This window comes from Pan troglodytes, chromosome 10 (assembly GCF_028858775.2).
Source record: "Pan troglodytes isolate AG18354 chromosome 10, NHGRI_mPanTro3-v2.0_pri, whole genome shotgun sequence".
In the NCBI taxonomy this organism is placed as follows: Eukaryota; Metazoa; Chordata; class Mammalia; order Primates; family Hominidae; genus Pan; species Pan troglodytes.
The window spans coordinates 100,680,352-100,691,602 of record NC_072408.2 but is presented as its reverse complement, the minus strand read 5'-3'; the positions used below and the strand labels follow the sequence as shown (position 1 = coordinate 100,691,602).

At 42.5% G+C, this 11,251-nt stretch overlaps 1 protein-coding gene across 6 annotated transcripts in view; it reads right to left on the bottom strand.

Annotated features, from left to right (window-relative positions):
• Positions 1–11,251, bottom strand: part of CRADD (CASP2 and RIPK1 domain containing adaptor with death domain) — a 222,240-nt gene that overhangs the window by 39,411 nt on the left and 171,578 nt on the right. The window contains exon 3 of one of the 6 annotated variants that reach the window (XR_008538553.2): positions 851–2,838. The exons of 3 other annotated variants lie outside the window; for them this stretch is intronic. Coding sequence is in view for 1 of the 3 variants with exons in the window: in XM_509268.9 (XP_509268.2) it covers positions 8,019–8,320 (302 nt within the window). In the remaining 2 variants the exon portion in view is untranslated. Of the gene's footprint in view, positions 1–850; positions 2,839–7,556; positions 8,321–11,251 lie in introns of those variants that run through there. 2 more of the 6 variants (XM_509268.9, XR_001708186.4) reach the window with 2 other exon arrangements.

Sequence of the window (11,251 nt, the reverse complement as noted above, 5' to 3'; positions counted from 1 at the left end):
TTCTTTTCTTTGAGATATTTCTTACTAATGAATGTCCTCCTATGGCAACAGCCTGAATAAAAATCATATCCTAATTTACCGGTGTATTTTGTCTTTCACACTTTCATAAAGAGGGGATTTGTGTTGGGAGGGTTTATTTATAGCCTTAAAGTGTCTGTTGGGAAATCAGCAGCTGACAATAATGAGTGACAAAAGAGCTCTTGACAATAGATAACAGACAGCCAAAGGGTCTGCTCCCTCAGCAGAAAACCAGCATGAAGCTCAGTTTCAGAGCAGGGAATAATTATTACTTCCAGAGGCTGACAGAAACTTGATTCAAGCAGATGGTTGGACAAAAATATATTGTTGGAAGTAATTTCCCAGCATAAAAAATAAATGTCACTTTATACAATTTGTCCATGAAATCAACTATCTCCAATGTGCTAGCCACAAAAGACTCAGTCCTTCTCTGTCTGGGGGCTCTGGTTGTAAAGAGATGATGTGGAGGCAGAAGTCCCTGGAAGATGGAGACTGTCATACATCACTTGTCTACAAGCTCTTGCTCCCCCTCTTGCCATGTGATCTCTGAACAGCAAGCTCCCCTTTGCCTTCTTCCGTCATAAGTGGAAGTAGCCCAAGGCTTTCACCACATGCCCAGTCTTTAGTCAGCAGAATCGTGAGCCAAATAAACCCTTTGTCTTTATAAATTACCCAGCCTCAGGTATTCCCATGTAGCAACACTAAATGGACAAAGATAAACCACTACCTACTATTTATATTCAAAGAAATATTCCTAGACAGACACCCTCATTCTTGGCCAGGGCACATACCAGGAGCACCAAATTCATCAGCAGTCTGTAACTGGGCTTACTTAAAGCATTTGTAGGCATTTGTTGTCCTCAAATTAGCAACAGGCTGATGAGTCGTGCTGAAGACCTTGATATTGGCCAAGTCCTCACAAAATAGATTCATCTTCTAGAAGCTGACAAGTAGGAGGTTATATGTCACCAAAAGAAAGACTAGTAACTACTTGATCAAATCCAATCCGTTTTATACTTCCTCCAAATATTCTCCATTAAGAATGTAATTTGACATCAAAAACAGCCCTGCTTAGAGATAGAATATGAAAATGAAATGGAAACTTTATGAGTATTGCCAAGATGTTGGGTTTTTTTTTACTTTTTAAGTGCTCAAACCTGGATTTCATAGCCTATGCTTTGAATTAACAATAGCTATCAGAATTATTGCCATATATTTTGCATAAGTTTAATAGACAAGGCTTAATTGGCTCACTGAACTGTGTCTTTGTGAGACTTTAATTTTCCTGTAAGAACACTAAATGCCAACAAGATAGAATCCCTGTTCTTCTAAGCTTTGTTTATAGTTCCAAGAAGTAAACAGGCAGTTATTACATTAAAAAACATCCCCTGTACGCCAGCAACATCTAATTTGAATATGTGGGAGTTTTAGAGGAAAAGGGATAGGGATGTCATAAAAAAGAACCCCAAAATAAGCCTAATACCTAAAACTTGAAGCCTGATCTTGATCCCACTGTGGATTAACAAACCACATGTTTCTCAATGTCACTGTCATCTTGATGTATAGGATATTTGCCACTTAGTTTCTAAATTGCTCTGAGATCACATTTTGGAGGCATATTTATCTTGCATACCCATGGCAAGGAGAGCCATTTGTCAAACTGGATGTAAAATAAGTTAAATGGGATTCTGCTGCCCATACACATTAAGGCCTCCCAAAGAGACCAACATGCTAACTTGGGCAGGACTTACAAAAGCTCAGTTGAAGTATTACCTCCTCTGTGGCCAACTTAATTGCTCCCTCTGTGCTTGCCATAGTTGCTGGTGGTTATAGCTGTCTCCCCAGTAGGCTGAGATCCTGAGAGCAGAGACTATGGCTTATTCATCTTTGTATCTCTGGTAACTTGCATAGTGTTTTGCAATCAGCAAGAATTTGCTCAAAGACTGTAGTTATTCATTTAATGGTAGCCAACTGTTAGATGAGAATCCACCCCAACTCTGAGTATGCTCTGAAGTGTGCCACAGTTCACAGCCACTTATCTTTAGAGTCCTGATAAAGATATTGAGAGACTATGCAGTTTCTATTTCTATACCACAAACATCTGCAGGAGGTGATTCTACCCTCACACTTCTCAGAGCCCTGGGAGGGTGAAGAAGATTAGAAAAACTGGGCCGGGCGCAGTGGCTCACGCCTGTAATCCCAGCACTTTGGGAGGCTGAGGCAGGTGGATCACGAGGTCAAGAGATTGAGACCATCCTGGCCAATATGGTGAAACCCCGTCTCTACTACAAATGCAAAAATTAGCTGGGCGTGGTGGCACCCACCTGTAGTCGGGAGGCTGAGGCAGGAGAATCACTTGAAACAGGGAGGTGGAGATTGCAGTGAGCCAAGATCATGCCACAGCACTCCAGCCTGGCGACAGAGCAAGACTCCGTCTCAAAAAAGAAAAAGAAAAAGAAAAACTCTGATAGCCAAAAGAATTCAACTCAATGGTTTAACAAAACATCTTTGCCAGGCACTGTTCTAAGCATGTTATACCTTTCATCTCATGGAATCCTCACTGTGACCATAGGTGGGTACTGTTATTTGTTTGCATTTTACATGTGGGGAAACTGGCACCCAAAGGTGGAGTAACTTGCCCAAGTGACAGAGCCTTAGATACAGCCTTATTATTTCCCATACCTCTCACTTCCCAAGAAGCCAGGCAAATGGATCATTTCTCCTCTGCATTCCCATAGACTCGATACTCAGGTGCAGGCTTGATTGCATTGTGTTGTAATTAGAGCTTCATGTCTGTCTCACTGGTCAAACAGTGAGTTCCTGGAGAAGAGGAACTGTGTATTTATTAGTAATCTTTTCACCTCCCTGCTTAGCGGAGTGACTGGTGTGCAGTAGCCTCTGCTTAAGAGTTTGCTGAATAACTGAATGAGGTGAGGCTCTGTCCAAAGCTGCCACACCTGGAGAACTCCCCAGAGAAAGGGATGAAGACAGACTCATCCTGCTGCCTCAGGGCTGTGTGTGTGTGTCTGTGTGTCCAACAGCAACTTTCACAGTGGGCCACCAAAGTTAATTTTTTTTTAAGACGGAGTTTTGCTCTGTCTCCGAGACTCGAGTGAAGTGGCGCGATCTTGGCTCGCTGCAACCTCCACCTCCTGGGTTCAAGCAATTCTCCTGCCTCAGCCTCCCGAGTAGCTGAAATTACAGGCACTGGCCATCACATCTGGTTAATTTTTATATTTTTAGTAGAGACGGGGTTTCACAATGTTCCCCAGGCTGGTCTCGAACTCCTGGAGCTCAAGTGATCTGCCCGCCTCAGCCTCCCAAAGCGCTGGGATTATAGGCGTGAGCCACCACATCCATCCCTAAAATATTTGTTAAAAGTTTTTAAAAAGTATTAAAAAGTCAAAATAGTTTTTAAAAATATGTTATTAATACTTTAAGCCCGGCGATTCCACTTCTAGGAGATTATGCTAAGCATCATCATGGCTGTATGTCTGGAGGCCATAAACATAAACGTGTGTGGCTGAGCAGGTAGTGAGCAGGTGGAAGGAGCTGGGCAAAGGATGTGCATTCTGTGGGGTGGGGGATGTGAAGGACCGTGGCATGCTAGAAAAGGCTTGCCTGTTATTGTGATTCAAGGACAGGGATCCAGAGTAGCCAAAGATTGTTTTTCAATAGGGCCCAGAAATCTCAATTTAAAAATATTGGCTGTGGTGGATTGCAAGAAACGGACCCAAATTATTCCGCTCCTCTCTCCATGCCTTTTGGTAGAGCCCTCCCGCACTGACTCTGAGCTGGCACATGACTGGCTTTGGCCAGAAATGTCAGCAAAAGGGATGCAAACAGAGGCTTGAAGGGTGTTTCCACATGGCGGCTTGCCTTCTTGCTGTCCGGGGAACCCCTGCCACTACTACCAAGTAAAGAAGACAGGGTAACCTGACAGATAAAAGGCGTGTGACCTAGACACAAATGACCCATTGCCCCAGGAAATAGCCTGCTACTTTCCAGACACATGAGTGAGGCCGCCCTAGAGCATCCTGCCTCAGCCAACCCACCAGCTGACCACAGATACATGAGAGAGCCCAGCAGAAATCAGCTGAGCTGGCTCAGATCGGAAGAGCAAGCCCAGCCAGCTCACAGAATTGTGGGCTAAATTTTAAGCCAATACATTTGTTGTTTTAAGCCATTACATCTTGGGGGTAGTTTGCTATATAAAAAAGCTAATTGAGAACAAAATGAAAATATGTTTGGCGCTAAACAAAGCAGGGATCCAGTTCATTGTAACATATGATGAATGTAAAGATTTAACCACAAACACTCCCTTCCTTGCATCACTGTTTATAACAATGAAAAGGCAAAACCGACCTAAAGATCCACGCAGGGAAGTGGTTAAGACATGACGGTGCATCCACACACTGGAAAGCTATGCACCATTGAAAATGACGGCAGCGAATAGTGGCAACACGTAGACTATCAACCCTTCATAAGCGTGCCATCACATTTTGATCAACAGGTAAAATTCATTTGCCCTCCCAGAACACGTACTCTTGTGGAAATGGAACACGAAGTTGATTGGATCATCAGGCAGTGTAGAGGCCATCTTGCTGTTAGGAAGAGATAAAATCTCAGAATAAAGCCCAGACTGTGCTAAACTTTGCTTTTTGAGGATATAAGAGTGCATAGAGGGGAGCCGTAAACAGCTCCACTGTTTGGAACATGGTTCCAAACGGGGATGGAGCAAAAAGTGGGACAATGGTTTTGAGAGTGAAAGACATTACTATATTTATTGTCATCTTTTTAGTAGCTAAGTGTCCTTCTATCTCTTCAAACATGCCACCAAAAATTATAGGACTCGAAAGTGTGTTGTGAACACAAAGGATATTGAAATCATTGGCACAGAGACATAATGACACAGAAAGACAGTTTGATGTTATATAAAAGATGCCACTTGTAAAGCAGCAGGTACAATATAATCCCATTCTTGTAATAAAATTGAAAACTTAATTTAGTTAATTTTAAGCGATGAATATAAAGATCATTTGGAGTACGCCATTGAGGAATATTAAAAAGATGCATCATTTTAATTACACATTTTAGTCTCTCTAAATAGTCCCACATCGACAAAAAAAAATAAGTGTATTATCAGTTGGAAAATATAACACTTTCTATAAGGAAATGCAGAGAAAATCCTATTCTTTTTATGAAAAGGATATGCAGGCAGAGAAAACGAATTGGAGGACAGGGATAAAAATTGGGATGTACAGTGCTTAGATGGGAGTAGGGGTAATTCTTATTTTTCTTCATCTTATTGTGTTTTTTTTCAAACTGCCATAATAAACATGTACTTCATATTGAAAAAATTAATAAAAGTTATAGTTTTAAAAACATGAAGGGCCACACTCATGCATGCATATGCACATACATACACACACACACACACACACACACACACTCCAACCCAACCCAAAGTGGTGCAAGACTATATATTCATATACTTTCTGTCAGTGCCTGCAAATGCTCTTGCCACCTCGCTGCATTCATTCAGTTTTCTTGGGGATAAACAGTCTCTGAAATTGTAGAATCTTCTCCCATACAAACACAGGAAATCCCTGCAGGCTCTTCACCTCCCCAGTTCTGTTAGGAGGTAGGCAGCTGCTATGTAGCATTATTCTTCATGGCCAGAGGTAGTACCAAGATAGGGATTCAGCTGCTCTGTTCTTCCACTCTGCAAATCTTCTGCAAGCACGTGAGCAGGCCAGGGAGGGGCTGCCGCCATTTGGTGGTGAAGACACTCTGCTTGTGAAGGGCAACAAGTCAGAGGTCTCTAAGGGCCCCCTCGGCCCTGTCTGTCTGGCCCATCGTGGGCTTGTTCTTCACTAATTGTCTCTCACTGCTGACAGAGCCCACGAGTGTCTTTATGCATGACAGATTCCTTGCAAATGGTGAATGGCGGAAAGATGACCCAGCTAATCATCAGACCTGCTTCTAAAATGCCATCTAGTCAGACGCAGCAGAGCCCAGCTCTACTCACTCATCCATGAATGTGACTCCGAGCTGTGAGAACAAAAGCCAAAGCAACTCTCTATTAGGAAACCCAGGGGGAAGACAGCAATGTAATAAGTCCCAGGTTCAAAATGACAAGTGATTCACTGAAGATGCCACAGCAGTACAGTCTATCACTGGGCACAGTGATATGGCCAAAAGCATGAGAATTTTACAAGATAATGAATTATTGGCTGGGCTACAAAATGAAAAATTTGAACTGATAAGGCCAGTAGACTGTCCTTTTGAACCGAATTCACTGGAAGAATAAACTGTGGCATAGCAGCTCTTTTTTAGTAACAGGAATACGGTTACAAGATGCCTGAAAGGATGTTATCCACACACTGTTGTCATCTTTTTAAGCACCCACTTCGTGCTCAATTCTACCATTCTATAAACTTATTCTTGGAATGGAGAGAAATAAAAAACATGATTTTTTTCTCCCTTTTGAAAAATCCTGAGTTATGTTAGAATTAGGAAACAGATTCCGTAATTATTAAGAAGGATAGATCACAGACTGGCCCCATTGTAAAGTTTATAAAATCAAATCCCATTTTAAAGCTTAGTAAGAAATGTGGCAATAGTAGCTCCTCTCACAGTGCCCTCAGCTTTCAGCCACTATTCAGCTTTGCCTGTGGTCTAACCATACCTTCAGCCACAGTGGCGGCAAATTAACAGCTACCATTTCCTGAAAGCTGACAATGAGCCGCATCTGGATGTGCTGTTGGCGGACATTATTGCTTTAATCATCACAAAGACCTCAGAGGTGAGTACAATCATTTCCCCATTCTGCCAATGAGGAAACTGAGGTGTAGAGAGGGTAAGTAACTTGTCCAAGGCCATACACCTAGTAGGCGGGGAGCAGGATTCAAGCTTCTTCAATGAGCATGCAAGAGAGAAGGGGAGGAGCCCTGTGGAGCAGTTGGAAAGGCTCAGGAGCCGGCACCCAAGCTCATTCACCCTGGGCCAATCACTCAATCTCTGTACAGAAGGAGGTGAACCACCTTGCCCACTGCCCCACAGCATTGCTGAGAGGTCCAAATGAGATCACATACAGGAAAAGCCGTGAAAACAGTAAAGCATTCTATAAACACCATGTGCTATTGATAAAAGGACAGAAGACTAAATCATACTCCTTAGGAGCACAACACTTCAGTCATTCTGGCTTCAATGGAAAGACCACACCCCCTCTCGTCCCCTGACTTAATGCTTTCAATAAACAGCACAGGATTTTCTCGAGCGATCTTTTAAAGATGAAGGGCTCAGGTATGCATGCTGGTCCTTGAACTGGTCTTTGCAGGGAGCTTTAGTGTCTTACAATATTTAATACAGACATCCTGCCTGAGCTATTTATCCTGACTTGGGAAAGTAACCATTTCACTGTTACTATTAATTCTGTTCCAAAAAGAAAAAAAAGACTATTGTAATTTTACACCCTTAATCTATGCAACACAGGAATGAGAAAGAAAAAAAAAACCCAACACGGTACTTTCTCATGAGTGAGGCACATTATATATAGTAATTCACATTTTATTATTTTATCATTATGAATAGTAAAGTCCACAGTTCAGTCCTCAGACAACATTCAGGTAAATGTTTTACATATGAGACACCTGCCTGTAATGTGATGACATGAGATATATATATGGATATATATTTTGAACCACTGTGATTTACTAGTCTATTAAAATGCCATTACACATTTAAAAACTGAACAATTACAACAATGCAATCTTCAAGCAATTAAAAACAAAGAATTGTTGAGCCAACATGGGAGATCTGCTGAGTAATCTGGCCTTTCAAGTAATGTCTAGTGGAAACCCTGTTTTCTCCTTCCATCTGAAGATCATCAAAAACAAAAAACAAACCTACACAAAAAACCACCTGCTCTGAGTGAAAGTCAGGATTCAGCCCACATGACTCAGGGACACACTCCCCAGCGGTTGCTGGAGGCACCATCACTCCAACATGTGCAGGAGCAGCGAGGGGTCCACCTCCACAGCCCGCAGCCCGTTGTGCAGGCTCTGGAAGGTGGCCTGCTTCCCGAAGCGCTGCCGCCAACGGATGAAGGCCTCCACCACCTGCGACTGCACGTTGTGGGGGTGGTTGGCCTTACAGCGGTAGATATCCGTCTGGGACAGTCCCAGAGACAGCACCACGGGCTCCCACTCAGGGCCCAGCCTCTGGGCCAGCTGGTTAATCTGCCGGTCTGATGGGGAGCTGTTGAGGATGTGCGAGGGGATCCCAGTCAATCTGTCACCTGAGGACGAAAAAGACACCCCGGTGAAATGAGCAAGGCAACAAACACATCATTTGGGGGCAGAAATGAGAATCGTGGGGAGAAGAAGGCAATGCTTCCAAATGGCAGAGCCAATTGGCTCTTGTCTTCTTCCTGGGGGCTGCTCTGTACAACGCCATGATTCAGGGCTTCAATGCTGTTAAGTATCCGTGAAAATGTTTTTTACAGAAACTTTTTTTTTTTTTTTTTGAGACGGTGTTTCACTCTGTCACCCAGGCTGGAGAGCAATGGCATGATATTGGCTCACTACAAACTCCACCTCCTGGGTTGAAGTGATTCTCCTGTTTCAGCCTCCCAAGTAGCTGGGATTACAGGCAACTGCCACCACGCCCAGCTAATTTTTGCATTTTTAGCAGAGACAGGGTTTCACCATGTTGGCCAGGCTGGTCTTGAACTCCTGACCTCAGGTGATCCACCTGCCTTGGCCTCCCAAAGTGCTAGGATTACAGGCGTGAGCCACAGCACCCTGCCTGTTACAGAAACTTTGAAAGCAACAAAATAAAAATAACTAGAAATCCCACCAGAAAAATTCATTGATAATAACTAGTCTATTTTCTTTGATATATAAAACACACATGAAGGGTTACCTCGTACATGTTGCTTTGTAACAGGCTTTTTTCACTTCTATCCCTTTTACTCAAGGCCAGGCAAGGCATTCTGGGGGAATTCAAGAATGGCTGCACAGACCCCAGCTCCCTCTGGCACTGTCTGTGGCCTTAGTGATGGGGCCTGTTCCAAGGCTGGGAATGCCCCTCCCTGCAGGAAAGGCAGGTGCTAGAGGACAAAGGCTAAACCAAACAGCTACCCTCCCCGATGAGGTTGAACTTGAAATATTACCGAGAAAAGGTGTAGCTGCTAACAGAAGCCGGAGCCAAGAGGGCTGCTGAGAACAAAATAAACCTAAGAGGCCATAGGATAGCAGGAAGGGAAGAGAGCAGGGTTTGTTCGTAGCAGAGGCCACAAGAGTGGAGTTACCGTTCTGGCAGAGCCCAGAAGAGGAATAGGAAGTATGAGACGGGGCAACGAGGAAATCTGACCTTACACTTCCTGAACTAGATTCTTATTTGCCTGAGGCCAGTCTGCTAAGAAGCATGACATTGAGTGAATGGTTATAAATGTGCCCAGCAAAACCAGTGAGCAGTGCCTTTGGTTATACAGAAGGAGCTCCTAACTTCATTAGGGAAGGCCTTCCAGGGGAAGGAGGCTAAAGCTAAGTCCTGAACACTAGGAGGAGGAGCTGGGTGATGAAGGAGGAACAGGGCGTGGTGCATCTCGAGAAGAGAGAATTGCATGTGCAAAGGCCCAGAGGCAGGAGAATCGCAATGGAGGAAGTGAAAGGCACTCACAGCAGCCAAGTGCAGAGATTGAGACGGACTCCAAACATCCAAAGTCATTTGCTAGGTTCAGACATTTGTTTGACAGCACAGTACACTATACTCCCATCCATCAGCATCACAGGGATTCAGGTCAGTCTACTTCATGCTCATCAGTCCACTATTGTGTTTTGATTTATGATTCAATAAGAAGGCAAAGGCACCTTATTACAAGAGCTGATGTTTTCCACAGCCCATGTCTTTGGCCTCTGGGCAGCGGCCAGCACCTTAGAGATGAGTTGCAAAAATATTGTCAAGGGCTCTTTCTGGTGTTTGTCAACACTACTATTTAAAAAACAATGACTGTGACGCAATTAGAATACTGATGACACTACTGATCAATAGTTGAGATTAATAGCAATGATTTTACGGCTTGTATAAAAACATAGGCTCATTAAAAAAAATTAAAGCAACAGAAAACAGCGCAAAGAAGAAAAGAAATCATCCAATATCCCGCTATTGTGTTTACAGTTGGTGACCATCATTCTGGATATCTCTGTATGCACATACACTGGTAGAAGGCTAGATAGAGGGTAATGGGTTCATTTAAAATGATAACATATGAACTTTTCTTTCTAGTAAGAGCTATTTAATTTTGTTTGGATGTAACAGAAGAAAAAGCAGAAGTGAAACAAAATGACATTCTGACCAGCGGTTACAAGTTAACATACTTGAAAACATACACACACACAATTTAATGCACAGAAAAAAGTTACGAAAACTCAAGGGTTAACTGCATGTTTTTATAGTAATACTCTATAATTACTTTACATTTCCTCTCCACTTCCTCACACTTGATTTTTTTCACTTACATAATTTTTATTTTGTCAGATGCCTAATAGTTATACATTTCTTTAACAATCATCCATGCCCCCTTGTCCCATTGTTTAGTCCTAAGGTGGCATTGTAATGGTTGAATGCTCACCAGTGTTTTGTTGTTGTTGCTGTTGTTACTGTTTTTCATCTGTGGCTTTTCTACTCCTGGGTCTGTTCTTCTGATTTGAGTCATTTGGGTCAATTTCATCACAGGGAGGTTTTTAGTTTTTTTTTTTTTTTTTTTTTCAAGAAATGCTCATGACTGCCATAGTCTCTGACTTCTTTCAGGTCAAGGCATCCTGTTTATTGCCTTCACTGGAATAATAACTTAATATTTAGAGAAAAATTTTATATTATTTTTATCTTTTTATATTCTTAACAGTATAAAATTATATTCATAATTTTAAATTATATTATTTAAATAATGTTATTTCCCTTAAAAGTTTGTAGACCTTGTTCATACTTTATGGTAGGGGTTGCTGATGTGGAGAATTCTGATACCAACTTAGTCATCCAGTATTTTGTGTAACTTGCTTTTCCTGTCTGAGGTCTAAATACTGAAACTTTAGACCAGGGTATATGTTATCCATTCTACATCTGCACTTTCAGATATGTGGCATAACCTTCTTTTTTTCTGAGACGGAGTCTCGCTCTGTCGTCCAGGCTGGAGTGCAGTGGCGCGATCTCAGCTCACTGCAAGCTC